The sequence below is a fragment of the Hevea brasiliensis genome, chromosome 8, assembly GCF_030052815.1.
Source record: "Hevea brasiliensis isolate MT/VB/25A 57/8 chromosome 8, ASM3005281v1, whole genome shotgun sequence".
In the NCBI taxonomy this organism is placed as follows: domain Eukaryota; kingdom Viridiplantae; phylum Streptophyta; class Magnoliopsida; order Malpighiales; family Euphorbiaceae; genus Hevea; species Hevea brasiliensis.
The window spans coordinates 93,157,228-93,175,110 of record NC_079500.1 but is presented as its reverse complement, the minus strand read 5'-3'; the positions used below and the strand labels follow the sequence as shown (position 1 = coordinate 93,175,110).

The window sequence follows — 17,883 nt, the reverse complement described above, 5'->3', positions numbered from 1 at the left end:
CTTGAGGCTTTTAACAATTTTAATAGGCAACGGGGAAAAATACTTGTTATTGTTAGTTAATTCAAATATTATTTTTATTAAATTATAATGCTGTATAATGCATACTAAATTTGTTATATTATGTGATATTTTCTTAAAATAAAAAGGCTAGGCATATTTTAAAAAGAAAATTGAAGTTTGTAATTACCTAGGCTGCTTTTGGAGAATATTAATCTTTGCATACTTTTTTAATGTTATTCTCAAATAGATATTAAAATGATTGGAATTACTTTTACAAGATAATATTAATCTCACAAAATAAGTCATGCTTGGAAAATAATTATATACATTAAATAATAAAAATAGCCTTTTTAGTTAAGAGAAATTCACAACTTAGAATCTTATATTTTAAAAAATTAATTATTTAATTTTTAAATTTTACACTATCATATTTTAATTTTTAAATTTATAAAAATTAATTATTTAATCCTTAAATTTTATACTATATCACAATTTTTGTAATTTTAATATATAAAATAATTTATTCCTATCTATAAATTATTATAAACATCAAAATTATAGAGATTAAATTATTTTATCTATTAAAATTAAAGAGACTGAATAATTTATTTATCTGACTAAAGTGTAATATAATATAAAATTTATAGAGTAATAATTAATTTTTTTCATATTAAGGGAAAAGTGTAACATAAGACAAAATCCGGAACCAAAATGTAGATTTTCCTTCAGTTAATTATGAATGGGGTTGAAGAAAAAAAAGGTATTTAGCAAAAAAAACATCACATCAAAAGTAACACCAAGCAAAAGCTGATGGTCTTTGAAGGTTGGATCAGTTTCTATATGAATAATAGATACAAAGCCCCAAGCTCAAATGTACATGAAAAAATTTTTGTAAAAGAGAGGCAAGAAGATGGGAAAAAAAAATAATAATCAATAATAAGGCCAAAAAAGAAAAAGAAAAATGGAGAGACTGAAGATTCTACTGCAAAAAACAGAATGTTCTCGGGTATTCATTGCACCTGCTATCTGGAGAGATGCAAAATCCGATCAACTGGTAATGTTGTAACGCGTTTGCAGCAGCTGACAATTGCCTCCAACTAAACTCCAATCCAATGATCCTTGAATCATGTAAATAAATCTGTTCAGAAAATGCATTCTGTATAGCCACAGCCTGGAAGGTGACAGCAATCTGATCATTGGTTTCCAGGGAATGACCCTTCTTAGATTACTGTTGCTGCTAAATCCTTATCTTACTGGCTACAAACTTCACTGTTCCCTTCTAATTCTAGGAGTGGATGAGCCTGGACGATAGGCTTGGACTGGTTGTGTCTCAGGATCATACATTTGGGAAGCAAGATAAGTAAGGGCTGTGACTACGTCAGCTATAAGGGGTCGCATATTAGGCTGTTCCTGAACACACATTGCAGCAACAGCAAGAGCTTGGTACAAGCCCCTCACTGGATATTGACCTTGTAATAATGGGTCAGCCATCTGTGAAAACTTCCTTCGATCTTTGAACAATGGCCTTGCCTGCAATACAGGAGCAATATGCCAATATCAGACTGGATTCCATTAACTCGATCCTCAGAGAGCCTCTCTACTCATAAAAATCATGTGCTATTGCGCTGAAGTTCTCCACAGAATTCTTAGAACAGAAAATAACATTGCAAATACTGTGGGGAGAAAAAATTCTATCCTAGTAGAATGTAACTCCATCTTTCTCCACCCTTGATGAACTGAACCCTTTGTTTGATATTCAAGAAAATTATAATGAGAGCAATTAGTATATAACATCATTGACCTCTTGCCCAAAACAAAGGGAGCTGCACAAAAAATATCACAAGTTCACAACAGCTAAGTCTGGTCTGCAAAGGTTAATACAGCTATCTGATGGTTTGAGCATAAAGTTTTGAAGAGTAGCAGAAGATTGCTGGCTAACTTTGTCAAGAAGTCCTTAGGCATGCAGTAATAGATTGACAGCTAACCATGTTGAGAATTTACATAAAATTAGAAGACCAAATTTGGTCAGACTTTCATGGATATTGGATTGCTAGGTTTACTCCAATCAATAATATCTTCAAAAATGAAAATATAAAACAGCAGCACATGGGAAGACTTAGCTATCTTACCCATGCAACGAGATTATGCTCCCCAGCAGCTCTTGAATTGTCAATAGCTTTCCTTCCAGTAATAATCTCAAGAAGAACAACACCAAAGCTATATACATCTGATTTAAGTGTAAGCTGACCTGTCATTGCATATTCAGGAGCACAATACCCATAGGTTCCCATCACTCTGGTGGATACATGGGTTTTGTCTCCAACAGGACCCACTTTTGCTAAACCAAAATCAGAGAGCTTCGGATGATAACCTTCACCAAGTAAAATGTTTGAGCATTTCAAATCACGATATATAACAGGGGGATTAGCTTTGTCATGCAAATACTCCAAGCCCTTTGCAGCACCGGCAGCTATCTTCATTCTTGTATTCCAATCAAGTCGTTTTTTATCAGGTGGAAGGTCTGAAAAACACAACATATAAAAGAAACATCACCGAAACACATCAAAGGAAGCTACATGAAGTTATATATAACTACTGCAATAATTAAATAAGAGAAGGCAGTCAATCGGATAAGACTTCAAAGGACATAAGCATGAATACTTAAGCACCATATTTCCATCCTTCCTGTACAATGGTTGGCAGGATGACTGAGAAAAAATAAACAAGTATGATTAGATATTTGGAACGTAAGTTTTAAACAATATCCAAGATATGAATGAATAAAAAAAATCCAGCAGTCAACTAGTCCATGAAAACTTAAATGGTTCAAAGATGTTCAAATCTGTGATCAGCAATTAATTAATACATGAAAACTTCAATGGTTCAAAGCTCTTCTAATCTACAATCTCTTTCACTGACATGTGCAATACACAAGATGAATAATTAATGGTCGTTCTAGAAATCAAAATTTATGTACATACCATGTAAATGGTCTTCCAAAGATCCTAATGGCATGTATTCATAAACCAAAAGTCTTTGATCTCCATCAGCACAGTAGCCAATCAAGTTAACAAGATTAGGATGGTGAAGTAAGCTCAACATTAATACTTCAACAAGGAACTCCCTGTTTCCTTGGAGCCCATTACGATCAAGTTGCTTGATGGCTACAACCTACATAAAACCAAAGGACAAGTTTCAAATCTTACCACAATGCTATTATACAAAATGCAGCATCAAAAAGAAATCAAAAGCTAATATTAATAATTGATTGAGATACCCATGATGAAGAAGAGCAACACAGCAGCTCAGTGGCTTAAAGAGAAAAAAGGAACAAGTAGAACAAAAAAAAGTATACTCAATAATGGTTCAAGTTCAAAGTGGACAAGCTAATGGTTTGAAATATCATTGTGTGTTTTTTCAATTATATCCTAAAGTTCTAATTTTAACTCCGCCTAAGTAATTTGCGCTTAGCCGGTCCCAAATCCGGATAAAGGAGTAGAGTTGCGGTAGGTGACAACCAGCGTAAAAATTTCGTCACACCTTATGATATGGATTCAAATGATATAAAAGTTGGGGTGTCTTCTACTTACGACGCATTACATCGGAGCCCGGGTGTAGTGAGAAATTTGCAAGGGTGTAGGGCGTTCACCGAAAGCAACACGCCATGTCGGCGCCGGGGTGTGGTGTTAAGTGAGCAAGGGTTCTCACATCATGGACAGGTGTGGATAAAGAAGTTAGTCCATAGGACAGATAGTAGAACAGAACACAAGATAGACATAGAAAATAATATAAGATATCATAGAAGGAGGCCAATTAGGAAGGAGCAGGATAGGAGGAGGATCATGGTTAGTACTTGGAATGTTGGATCACTTACAGGAAAATTAATGGAGCTTATGGATACCTTGGAAAGGAGAAGGGAGAATATTGCTTGCATTCAGGAGACTTAAAAATGGGTAGGAGAGAAAAGTAAGGAAGTGGGTAATTCAGGGTACAAACTGTGGTTTACAGGAAAGGAGAGAAACAAGAACGTAGTTGACATAATCATAGATAGGACATTGAAAGACGCAGTAATAGCTGTGAAAAGAGTAGGAGATAGAATTATACTAGTAAAGCTAGTACTAGACGGAGAAACAATAAATATAGTTAGTGCTTATGCCCCACAAATAGGACTAGACAGTGAGAGTAAACAAAGGTTTTGGGAAGATATGGATGATTTAATGCAAAGCACCGAATGAAGAGAATGTTTTTATTGGTGGAGATTTGAATGGACATGTAGGAAGTGATAGACAAGATTATGAGAATGTTCCTGGAGGTTTTGGTTTTGGTTTTGGCAGTTGAAATAAGGAGGGAAAAAGCATCATGGATTTTACTATGGCATACGACCTAATACTAGCAAATACCTACTTTATAAAAAGAGAGTCACATTTAGTGACTTTCAAAAGTGGGCAACATAGAAGCCAAATCGACTTCCTCTTAACCAGGAAGACAAATATAGCTCTATGCAAGGATTGCAAGGTCATTCAAAGAGATGCTTTAACAAGTCAACATTGGTTGGTGGTCTTGGATGTCAAGTTTAGGAACAATTCAAGTAAGGCCAGAAGAAATAGTGTAACTCGAACAAAGTGGTGGGAGTTCAAAGGAGTAAAGCAAATGAAGTTCAAAAATGAGCTTCTCGAGTCCGAAGTATGGAAGCTGGATATGGAGGCCAATGATATGTGGATACAGATGGCATCAAATATTAGAGAAGCAGTTAGAAAAGTACTTGGAGAGTCTAAAGGACATAAACCACCCTCAAAAGAGAGATGGTGGTGGAATGAGGAAGTACAAAAGGCAGTGAAGAGAAAAAGGGAATGGTATAAGAAATTACCTAAATGTGATAATAATGAGGCATATGAACAGTACAAGATAGCAAAAAAAAAGGCAAAAAAGACAGTTAGTCAAGCAAGAGCACAGGTCTTTGAAAAGTTATATGAGAAACTTGGAACTAAAGAAGGGGAGAAAGATATTTATAGATTAGCAAGGAGGAGAGAAAGAAAATGTCAAGATCTCAATCAAGTTAAATGCATTAAGGATAAAGAAGGCCGGAGAGGGGAGAGGCGACGCCTCTTCACAGCAACAGTAAGTTTTTTTTTTTTTTTTTAATTAAAAAATCAATAAACCTACCACTTACTTACCTGATGCAGCCACACCACTTCTTCACGAAGACAGCAGAGCCGCGTTTTTCCTCAACCTCACGAAGACAGCAGAGCCACTCACGACGACAAGACGGATCATTGCAGACCCTCTTCCTTTCGATACAGAACAGGTACGCCCTCTCTCTCTCTCTCTCTCTCTCTCTCTCTCTCTCTCTCTTATCTTCTTCTTCTTTCTTCCTCGCTCCAATCTCTCTCTCTCACGACTTCTTCTTCTTTACTCTGTTCGATCTCTCTCACGTCTCACGTATTTATATAACACTTCTACTCACGTCTTTTTTGTTTCCTCTGTTCAACTTCTTCTTCTTTTTTATTTTTTCTTTTTTTTCCCCCCTCTCCTCTCCTTCTTTCAGCAATCCCTTTTTATTTTTTCTTTTTCTTTTTCCTTCTCCTTATTATTAATTAGTTATTATTAATTATTTATTTATTTGTTAATTTAATTATTTTATTTTTTATTCTTGATAATTAATTATTTAAATTTTATGGGCATTGGTAAATTGATTATTTTACTTTGTATTCTTATTTAATTAGTTGATTAATTAATATGGGTATTGTTGATTTGTTGGTAATTAGTTTAATTTTTATTTGTTATTCTTGTCAATTTGATTAGTTTTACTTTTTACCTTATTAATTAGACATTATTTGTTAATTAATTATTTATTTTATATAGGTATTATTAATTTATTAACTCCGCCTAAGTAGTTTGCGCTTAGCCGGTCCCAAGCCCGGATAAAGGAGGAGAGTTGCGGTAGATGACAACCAGCGTAAAAATTTCGTCACACCCTATGATATGGATTCAAATGACATAAACGTTGGGGCGTCCTCTACCAACGACGCGCTACATCGGAGCCCGGGTGTAGTGAGAAATATGCAAGGGTGTAGGGCGTTCACCGAAAGCGATGCGCCATGCCAACGCCCGGGTGTGGTGTTAAGTGAGCAAGGGTTCCCACATCATAGACGGGTGTGGGTAAAGAAGTTAGTCCATAGGACAGATAGTAGAATAAATAGTGGAACAGAACACAAGATAGACATAGAAAACAATAGAAGATATCATAAAAGGAGACCAATTAGGAAGGAGGAGGATCAAGGTTGGTACTTGGAATGTTGGATCACTTACAGGAAAATTAATGGAGCTTGTGGATACCTTGGAAAGGAGAAAGGTGAATATTGCTTGCATTCAGGAGACTAAAAAATGGATAGGAGAGAAAAGTAAGGAAGTGGGTAATTCAGGTACAAACTGTGGTTTACAAGAAAGGAGAAAAACAAGAACGGAGTTGACATAATCATAGACAGGACATTGAAAGACGCAGTAATAGCTGTGAAAAGAGTAGGAGATAGAATTATACTAGTAAAGCTAGTACTAGACGGAGAAACAATAAATATAGTTAGCGCTTATGCCCCACAAATAGGACTAGACAGTGAGAGTAAACAAAGGTTTTGGGAAGATATGGATGATTTAATGCAAAGCATACCAAATTAAGAGAATGTTTTCATTGGTGGAGATTTGAATGGGCATGTAGGAAGTGATAGACAAGGTTATGAGAATGTTCATGAAGGTTTTGGTTTTGGCAGTCGAAATGAGGAGAGAAAAAGCATCCTGGATTTTGCTATGGCATACGACCTAATACTAGCAAATACCTACTTTATAAAAAGAGAGTCACATTTAGTGACTTTCAAAAGTGGGCAACATAGAAGCCAAATCGACTTCCTCTTAACTAGGAAGACAAATAGAGCTCTATGCAAGGATTGCAAGGTCATTCTAGGAGAGGCTTTAACAAGTCAACATCGGTTGGTGGTCTTGGATGTCAAGTTTAGGAACAATTCAAGTGAGGTCAGAAGAAATATTGTAGCTCGAACAAAGTGGTAGGAGTTCAAAGGAGTAAAGCAAATGAAGTTCAAAAATGAGCTTCTCGAGTCCGAAGTATGGAAGCTGGATATGGAGGCTAATGATATGTGGATACAGATGGCATCAAAGATTAGAGAAGTAGTTAGAAAAGTACTTGGAGAGTCTAAAGGACATAGACCACCCTCAAAAGAGAGATGGTGGTGGAATGAGGAAGTACAAAAGGCAGTGAAGAGAAAAAGGGAATGGTATAAGAAATTACCTAAATGTGATAATAATGAGGCATATGAACAGTACAAGATAGCAAAGAAAGAGGCAAAAAAGGCAGTTAGTCAAGCAAGAGCACAGGCCTTTGAAAAGTTATATGAGAAACTTGGAACTAAAGAAGGGAAGAAAGATATTTATAGATTAGTAAGGAGGAGAGAGGAAATATCAAGATCTCAATCAAGTTAGGTGCATTAAGGATAAAGAAGGAAAAGTGTTGGTGAAAGATGAAGACATTAAAGAAAGATAGAGAAATTATTTTAATGATCTCTTTAATAATAGTCAAAATGGTAATAGCGTAAATATAGATTATAGAATAGAAAAGAATATGAATTATACTAGAAGGATTAGATCTTTAGAAGTAAAGGAAGCACTTAAGAGAATGAAAGTGGATAAAGCCTGTGGACCCGATGAAATACCAATTGAAGTGTGGAAGTATTTAGGAGATATGGGAGTGGCATGGTTAACTAAATTATTTAATAAGATTCTAAACTCAAAGAAAATGTCTGATGAATGGAGGAAGAGTATTTTAGCACCTATTTTTAAAAATAAGGGAGACATACAGAGTTGCTCAAACTATAGGGGAATTAAACTCATGAGCCATACTATGAAGTTGTGGGAGAGAGTTGTGGAGCATCGACTACGTTATGATACTTCTATCTCTCTCAATCAATTTGGTTTCATGCCCATTGCTCAACTATGGAAGCGATCTTTCTCATTAGAAGCTTGATGGAGAAATATAGAGATGTGAAGAAAGATCTACACATGGTTTTTATTGATTTGGAGAAGGCTTATGATAGTGTTCCAAGAGAGGTCTTATGGAATGTGTTAGAACAAAAGAGGGTATCTATTAGGTATATACAAGTATTGAAAGATATGTATGAAGGAGCAACTACTATTGTGCGCACAGTAGGAGAGGACACAAGAGATTTTCCGATCTCAATTGGATTACACCAAGGATCAGCCATAAGCCCTTACCTTTTTATATTAGTTTTAGATGAACTGACGAAACATATACAAGAGAGTATTCCTTGGTGCATGATGTTTGCGGATGATATTGTTTTGATAGATGAGACACGAGAAGGAGTCAATAGAAAGCTAGAACTTTGGAAAAGTACTTTAGAGTCAAAGGGTTTTAAGTTAAGTAGAACGAAGACAGAATACATGCATTGCAAGTTCAGTGAAGGCCAAACTGGTGATAGGGAAGGAGTTAGTCTGAATGAAGTGATACTGCCCCAAAATAATCACTTTAAATATCTAGGCTCAGTCCTTCAAGTAGATGGGAGATGTGAGGAGGATGTTAGTCATAGGATTAAAGCTGGATGGTTGAAGTAGAGACGGGCCACGGGAGTTTTATGTGATCATAAGATTCTCAATAAATTAAAAGGAAAATTTTACCGTACAGCCATACGACCGGCTATGTTATATAGTAGTGAGTGTTGGGCACTGAAAGAGTCGTATGCATCTAAGATAAGAGTTGTAGAGATGAGAATGTTAAGGTGGATGAATGGCCATACTAGACTAGATAAAGTCCGTAATGAGAGTATTAGAGAAAAGGTAGGAGTGGTGCCAATTGAAGATAAGTTGAGAGAAGGGAGATTGAGGTGGTTTGGTCATGTGAAGCGTAGACATACGGAGGCTCCAGTTAGACAAGTAGAGCACATTAGGTTAGAGGATAGAAAGAAAAAAAGGGGTAGACCTAAATTGACTTGGAGGAGAGTAGTACAACATGACCTAGAAGCATTACACATTTCTGAGGATTTAACCCAAAATCGTTCAGAGTGGAGAAAGCGAATCCATATAGCCGACCCCAAATTTTTGGGATAAAGGCTTAGTTGAGTTGAGTATTATTAATTTATTGTTAATTTGATTTTTTATCTTCTTATTATTTTTAATTAATTGTTTAATTTATATGGGTATTGTTAATTTGTTATTAATTAGTTTACCTTGTTATTTTTGTTAATGAGTTTTAGTTTGATTAATTTTGCTTTTTTCTTGTTAATTAGATATTAGATGTTTATTTTATATGGGTATTATTAATTTATTGTTAATTTGATTATTTTCTTTTTGTTCTTGGTAAGCAATTGTGTAATTTATATGGACATTATTACTTTGTTGTTAATTAGTTTATTTTTTTACTTCTTATTATTGTTAATTAGTTGTTAGATTAATTAGTTTTACTTTTGTCTTGTTAATTAGACATTAGTTGTTAATTAGTTGTTTATTTTATATGGTATTATTAATTTATTATTAATTTGATGATTTTACTTTTTGTTCTTATTAATTAATTGTTTAATTTATAAGGGCATTGTTAATTTGTTGTTAATTAGTTTACTGTTTTACTTTTTACTTATCATTCTTGTTAATTACTTATTTAATTTATATTGGGTATTGCTAATTTGTTATTAATTTATTTATTTTTTATTCTTGTTAATTTTTTTGTTAGATTATAAATGGGTGATAAGAATAATACATCTGGATCTTCTGCTAGTAGGAGAAGAACGAACCCAGGATGGGCAAATGTAATTCAAATTAGTGAAAATAATACTAATGATCTTCAATGCACGTACTGTATGAAAGTTTATAAAGAAGGAATTAATAGAATCAAGCAACATCTTGTTGCAGCTTGCAGGTTACAAAAATGTAGTTCAGTGTCCAAAATGTCCAGAAGATGTAAGGAATCAAATGTAGGAATTCACTGCTAAAAAAAGAGAGCAAAAATCAATTATGAATATGAAAAGACCACCTGAATTTGATGATGTTGAAGTACTGGGATTAGATGAAAATGAGGAAGAGGAAGAGTTGATGCAAGAAATTGGCAGTGAAAGAAGAAGACAAGTACTGGAGGTTACAAATACTAGTGCTTCAAAAAAACCAAAAGTTTTACCACCACAAAGTAGTAGAGGGCCTATTGACTGTTATTTTTCACCTAGACGCTGGACCTATTGTTATGGGAAAAAAATATGAGGCAAACTACCATTGATGAAAATAGTCCAGCTAAAAAAGAGTTAAGAGAGCGTGCTTGTGTTGCCATAACACGATGGATGTATGATGTGGGAATAGCTTTTAATGCTGTGAATTATGATAGCTTTGGGGAAATGATTCGAGCAATTGGAAATTATGGGAGAGAAATGAAACCTCCAAGTTTTCATGAGGTTAGAGTTCGGTTACTTAACAAAGAAGTGCAAATCATAAATGATCTTCTCGAGTCTCATAAACAAGAATGGGAAAATTATGGATGTGCATTGATGTGTGATGGATGGACGGATAGAAAAGGGAGAACCTTGATTAATTTCTTGGCTAATAGTCCAAAGGGAAGTGTATTTATTAAATCAGTTGATACAAGTGATGAATCAAAGACAGCAGCATTGTTGGCTAGTTTGATTGAGAAAGAATTGATGGAAATTGATCCCGAAAAAGTAGTTCAAGTTATTACAAATAATGCATCAAATAATGTTGCAGCAGGTAAAACTTTTATTTAATTTTTTTTATCACTAAAAAAACATCATTTTATTTTTATTATCAATGGAATTAATTTTCCTACTTGTTTATGACAGGGAGAATATTGGAAGCAAATTTTCCTCATCTATACTGGACTCCATGTGGAGCCCATTGTATAGATTTGATGTTGGAGGATATCTTTAAGATCCGTGTTTTCAAAGAAACATTCCGCAAAGTTGTTGAGCTTACTGATTTCATATATGGCTCTTTAGGAGTTCTAAATATGTTGAGGAAGTTTACTAATGAAGTAGAATTGCTAAGGCCAGGGCAAACTAGATTTGCTACTGCTTTTATTACACTGGGAAGGATTCATCTTCAAAAAGCCAACATTAGAAAAATGTTTACTTCGGAAAGTTTGACAACTAGTAAATGGACTAAAGAGGTGAAAGGCAAAAAGTGTGAAAGGATGGTTTTGAGTCCTGCCTTCTAGAATCATGTTGTTTATGCTCTTAAGGTTTCCGGTCCTCTTGTTCGTGTGCTTCGACTTATTGATAATGAAAAAAAACTAGCTATACGATATATTTATGAAGCCATAGATAGGGCTAAAGAAGCCATTGCCAACTCACTCAATGACAATGAAGAGAAATACAAGAGCATTTTTGAGATTATTGATGCGAGATGGTCACTTCAATTGCATCGTCCTTTGCATGCTGCCGGATACTTTTTGAATCCTGAATTTTTTTATCTAAATAAGATAGAATTGAATATGATGAAGAGGTCAATAGAGGATTGCTTTCATGCATTCATAAAATGGAAAAAAATTCAGCAAAAGTTGACATGATTTTTGATGAAATTGAGAGATACAAGGCAGCTGCAGGGACCTTTGGTTTTCTTTCTGCTATTAGAGGAAGAACAACCAAATCTCCAGGTTATTAATTTAATTCTTATTAATTTTTCATTTTTCTCATTTATTAATTTATATCATGAATTTAACAATCATTGGTTCTATATTTTGATAGCTGCTTGGTGGAAAACATATGGTTCTTCAACTCCAAACCTACAAAAGTTTGCTGTAAAGGTTCTGAGTCTCACATGTAGTGCAAGTGGTTGCGAAAGAAATTGGAGTGTATTTGAGCATGTAAGTAATATATATATATATATATATATATATATATATATATATATATATATATTTCTTAATTTGTTATTTTATCTTAAGCCTTTTGAGTTTGAAGTTTAACTTATTTGTTACTGTAAAATAAATGACAACTTCATAACAAGAAAAGAAATCGGCTATTTCAAGAACGCTTGGACAATTTGGTATATGTGAAGTACAATAGAGCGTTGCTACGCTAACACACTTTTGGAGATATCACAACACCTGTTGATTTGGCAAATATTGATGAAAGTAATGAGTGGTTGCTTGGTGAATTAGAAAAAAGCGATGGAGATGATGATGATGATTCTCTTGTTTTCATGAATGACGTGTTGACCTGCGGTGATGTTGGTACAGCAGCTGGAGTTTCTGAATCTCGTTATGAATCGAGATCGGCTGCAAGATCAACACCAGTTGAAACTCCATTTCGAAGGCCTCGTGCAATGAGAGGTGCATCCTCTTCGCAAGTTGATGATGATGAAGAGGAAGAAGAATTTGTGATGGCCGTTGTTGAAAATGAAGATAATTTTGAAAATCTTGATGATGAGTAGTTTTAGTTATAAGTTTTTTATGTACTTCTTGCATTTTGTCTATTATGACTTACAACTTATTTTTATGTATTAAAGTCTGAACTTCTATAATTTACATTTTCTATTATGTGACTTATGACTTGTTTCCAATTTTTTATTTATTATGTATAATTTTATAGCATCACTTTTATCATATACATCTGCTGAAAATTTAGGTATGAACTATTTCTTTTTTTAATATCTCTTATTGTTATGTGTGTTTTTACTTATGCTATATATTTTAATTTTACAGTCTTATACTTTCACTTGTATCTTATACTTAAGCTGAAAATACAGGTATGCACTATTTTCAATTTCTCTTATTTTAGATATAAACATAGTGTAAATAATATTTTTTTTTTCTTTTTAATATGTTTTTTTACCTATCAACTATTTAAAATATATATATATATATATATATAAAATTTAAACAGTTAAGGTTATGACGCCTTACTTCAAAAAGGCTCTCGCCTCGCCTCTCGCCTAAGGCCATAGAGTACTCTATCGCCTTAGTGTCGCCTTTCGCCTTGATAACACTGATTGTAGCAAAAATGCCTTCTATAGAGTTAGCAGCTATGATAGCAAGAATATTGGCAGGCACCACAGCGAGGTGCTGATGTTGATTTTGGCATTCAAGACTAACCTTAGCAAGCGGAAAAAAGGTGAAAAAAGTAATTTCTCAAGATGTTAGTGGCAAGGGATAACAATCATGATACAATGTGGGGCCATATGGCCATAGTTGCAACGTTGCTACAGGTATAACAACTCGGTGACAATCTTTTGGCAAACTGTTTACAGAGGTTAAGGTGGCATAATAGAAGTAGTGGCAATGCAGAGCTATTATATGCACCTAAGCAACAATTGCGATGGCATACGAGGTAGCAGTTTAGTATAATGTCAAAAGCTGAAATATGAGTCATGTACATATAAGATTTACTTCGCCTTTTAAGTAATAGCAACGTCAGTTTCTAGGAGCCATTATGTCACTTTCTATTTGCATCTATTTACTTATTTCTTCGTAAGCCTACAAGCACAACACCTTTTGTTCCCCTAATATTAATCTTTTGGAGAAACATGAAAAATGTTTTGATTGTGTAGACAAAGGAACCCCAATCAACTAAGTGCGCATTGCGATTGAAACTTTATAGTAGAAAATAAAATATGAAAATGTCAACCAACATGGTTGAGTTCTCCAAATGAGGTTAGCTTTGTCTTGTAAATAATGTCAGTTATTCTTATTTGGTTCATTATGTCATTTTTCTATTTCTTTATTTCTTTAGAACATGAGTGTTTGTTCGTCCTCTAATATCACTCTTTTTGGAACATGAGAAATATTTTGATAGGCAACTAAAGTTGTAATCAAGCCAAGCCAAGTTGAGCAATGGTGCTCAAATTTGAGTTGTTTGATTTGTTTATATTTGTTTTGAGCTCGAGCCTAAATCAAGCTCAATTTTCTATTCAAGCTTGCTTTATTAATTTTTTGAACACACTTGACCTTGTTCACAGCTTAACAAGCTAACCAAAATTAAATGATTTAATGTTATTTTTATTTAACAATGCATAGCGATTTTTATGTTAAAATTATTTATGTGAAAATTAATGTTGAGCTGCTCATGAGCTTTCGAGCCGAGCTTATAGTTATTTGAGATTATTCAATAAAATCAATCAAGCTTGAATTAATGATCACGCTTGGTTCACAGTTGATTTGCCTAACAATCTCGAATCAGTATTTTAACAAGCCAAATTCAAGTAGTTTGGATTGTTTTGCGGACCCTATGGGCAGCCAAAGGGAAGAAAATTTTTTTGAAAGATCCTTTTATAGATTACCCCAAAATAAATTTTCCTAAGAGTAATTCAAGACAAAAATACATATAATAATAAAGTAAAATACTCCCTCTGTCGTATATTAGGAAAAGACTAAACAATATTTGTTGCTTTAACTATACTAACTACATTTTATTAATCCATGTGAAAATAGAAGTAAACCTATCTTAATGGGATGGAGAGAGTAGTAAATATATTTTCTTGCAACAAGTAAAATCTAAAATGTTTAACTAACCTGATTGGTACTTTCCAATCTCCCTTTATATACTTGGCCAAAACCACCTTCACCCAAAAGACAATCAGCCCTGAAATTCTTTGTTGCAGCAGCCAATTCACGAAACGTAAATGTATGTACTGCAATTTGATCAGAGCCTCCATCTGTAGAGGTCTCCTTCTTCACATCCAGCACCAAATTTGGCCTTGTTTTAGCTAGGCAATAACCAGAAAAAAAAATGTTGCAATTTGTGCTACCAATAAATGAATGTGAAAAGAATACAAATACGTCAGCAAAGTTTAAATGCAGTTTAACAACTGAGGAAGTTTTATGCCATCATTCATAGTTTAGAAAAAAAAGAACCACAAAAGACAAACAAACAGTCAGGAAAGATTTAAGCTTGGATTTTCTAATACCATAAGTCAAGAAAACAACCAATCTTCATTATTAGTGTTGCATATTGCTTCCATAAGCACCACTAATCATGCAGCAGTAATGGAACTATGAATAGTTTCCTATTATGTGAAAATCTAACATACTCATTCAAAGTAAGAGGCTGTGCATTTCAATCAATTACTTAAAATTAAAATAAATTCAACCTTCACCAACCATCATAACAATAATTAACTATAAACATTTGCTAAATACATAAAAGTTTTAGCTTCTAAAAAATCTGGGTTTCAGATAGAATGCAAGTGATTGAGCTGACAACATAGCAAATTAACAAATCCACCGATATTACAAATTTACAATAAATCAATCAATGATTAATCAATCAACATGGACAAAAAAAAAATAAATATAAAAAATATCGGCTTCATAAACTATTGGTATAGGGCTTCTGGAATTTTACATTGTGAGAAATTATTGAAGGTAATTGAACACTGAATGGACCTCAGTACGTAGTAGTAATAGCAAAGATTCTAAAACCAGTCTAAAACTTACACACAATCCAAGTAGCTCAGTTGTTAAGTTGAGCAAAAACTAAACATCCCCACGTTACCCTAAAGCAACAATTAAACGTGCATCAATGAAGAACAACTTTCTCAAATTATATACTCTAGTTCCATTCCAGATCAATAATTATTCCAAACCCAGAAAAGACTGATTCACGCAATTATGAAAATGACTCATTTTCTTATCATCTTTAAAGAGCACAAGCGCATTGAAATTAGCCCAAGAATGAATACAAATCGCTACTGTCTGAGGTAGGGATAAAGACTAGATTTTTAAAAGCATGATAGTATGTTTCTAAATTTGTTTTCAATGAAATACCTGAAGATGATGGGATCTGATCATCAGGCCTCTTCTTCAGAGTCTTCTTCGCATTTTTGCTTGACTTCCCAGCACAGGGAAACCAGCCCATCACTTGTTCTCTTTCTCACTTCAATGAGTATCACTGCAAAGCAGAGAGAGATAGCAAAAACAGACCAAACACTGAGAGAGAGTTGAACTCACGACAGAGGGCTATTCTTGTAATGAATTGTATACATCTGTCTCACTCTTCTGTCTTTTTGCAACAATGCCCTTGTGTCTTAACAAATTATAAATCGTACCCCAAACTTCCTATATTTTTATAATTTTCCCTTAAATTGAAGATGTTATTTAGTTGTAGTAGTTTAACAACTAAATACATATTTAATAGTGCATAAATTAATTATTTTTATTAATTATAAAATATAAATAATAAATTGTGAGAGTGGTGAGTTATTAAATATGAGAATATTTTACTTTTATATATATATATATAATTTTTGGTGAAGTCATAATTTTTCATTTTAATTTGTAATAAAAAAAATAATTTACAAAAGGTCAAAAAAAAGAAGATTTTTGGGGTTGGAACACAAATATCTATAAGCATAATGTTATCTGAGCAAATCCATCTGCGGAAATTCCTTGATTAAAAGCCAAGCATCATTAGTGATAACATGTGGTAATATGGAGAGCACCTACTCTTTAATTATTTTTATATTTTAATAAGTATTATTATTTATATTTTAATAATTTTTCTTTTTTAATTAATATTTGCACCTACTCCTTTTTAAAAAGACTATATATATATTATCATTATCTTCTCATTTGCTTTAAAAAATAATATTATAATTAAAAAAATATATAAATTTACCCCTAAATTTAATTAATTTTGAAAAAGAATTGAAATATTTTAGAATATCATGAAATTTTTTTAATAAAATTTAAGGGTATTAATATTATAATTATTTTTTAAAATTGTATCGCCAACTAACATTTAGCGGCACAATCGAGGGTTTGAAAAACTTTTAATAAAACCGTGTCTTATGGTTTTTGCTTTAGAAATAATTAATAAATCATTTAGACGAAAGAAGATTTTGAGTAGTAATATTATTATAAAAATAAAAAGTATATTTTCATAAAGGTTTATGGAAACGTAAAAGCGGTAATTGATCGTTGTCGTAGCGTCGTCTTACACCGATACGGCTGCGTTTTAGCTTTCTTTTCCTTGCTGCGAGAGAATCTACCATGCTTGTCGGCTACACTATAAGTTTTTTTTTTTTTTTTTTTCAATTGCTTCGATGAGAATTCAAATTTAAGACTTCATGTGAACACAATAAGAATTTTGATGGAGTAAAAAAAATTTAAAAGGCTATTAAGATATCAAAATTAGGGTAGAATCTCCCTTAAAAGAAAGGAAAATAATATAGAAAATTATTAAAAATATAGAAATATATTTGAGAAATGTATGTCAGCAAAAGGAGATTAAGTTAAAAAAAAAAATTAATAAGGCTTGTAATAAATCTCTAGTCAATTTGTATTAAAAGTCGTGGATATAAATGAAAAAAATATATATATAAATCAGCGTGACTAAAAAAAATAAAAATCTATAATAGGAATTGAAATGAATAAATTTAAATTAAGGTTATTTATATTTATAAAAAGTAAGAAGCACAAGAGTCTTAAATTTAAATTGATTTTAAGAGATTTTCTTATCATATGAAATGAGTAGTTACAAAATTTAAATAAAAAATATAATTAATCTATAATCTATATAATATATAAATGTGGAAAGTAAGAATATCGTGTTTATCCAAAATGTCATAGTAATTTAGTGTTATAATAATGAAGGACTAAATTTAATTAGTTGTGTAATTTAAAATTAATTATACTAATAAGAAATTAAATTTAATTAAATATTGAAAACTAAAAGTAATTTTAAAATAGGTAGGATTTTTTATTTTTATGATATCCAAAAATTAAAAAAAGTAAATGAGTATAAAATCGTTGAAAAAAAATATATTAAAAAATTAAAAAAAATAATTAAGTTAATAAAATCGTTGAAAAAAAAAATTTTTATTAAAAATCTAGTTTATGTTTATAAGCATAAATATATTTTTAAAAAATAA

The 17,883-nt window shown here is 32.6% G+C and overlaps 1 protein-coding gene across 2 annotated transcripts; it reads right to left on the bottom strand.

Annotated features, from left to right (window-relative positions):
- Positions 1 to 791: 791 nt before the first annotated feature.
- LOC110671304 (probable serine/threonine-protein kinase PBL7) lies at positions 792 to 15,969 on the bottom strand. Of its 2 annotated transcripts, XM_021833725.2 has the most exons (6): positions 15,779 to 15,969; positions 14,525 to 14,718; positions 2,982 to 3,171; positions 2,670 to 2,708; positions 2,130 to 2,521; positions 792 to 1,530 (listed from the first exon to the last, which is right to left on the bottom strand). In XM_021833725.2, exons 1-6 carry the CDS (start codon positions 15,867 to 15,869, stop codon positions 1,267 to 1,269), a joined length of 1,170 nt encoding a protein of 389 aa, XP_021689417.1. In that variant the 5' UTR covers positions 15,870 to 15,969; the 3' UTR covers positions 792 to 1,266. The 2 variants fall into 2 exon arrangements, with proteins under 2 accessions (XP_021689417.1, XP_021689418.1); XM_021833726.2 differs by lacking the exon at positions 2,670 to 2,708.
- Between the last annotated feature and the right edge of the window lie 1,914 nt (positions 15,970 to 17,883).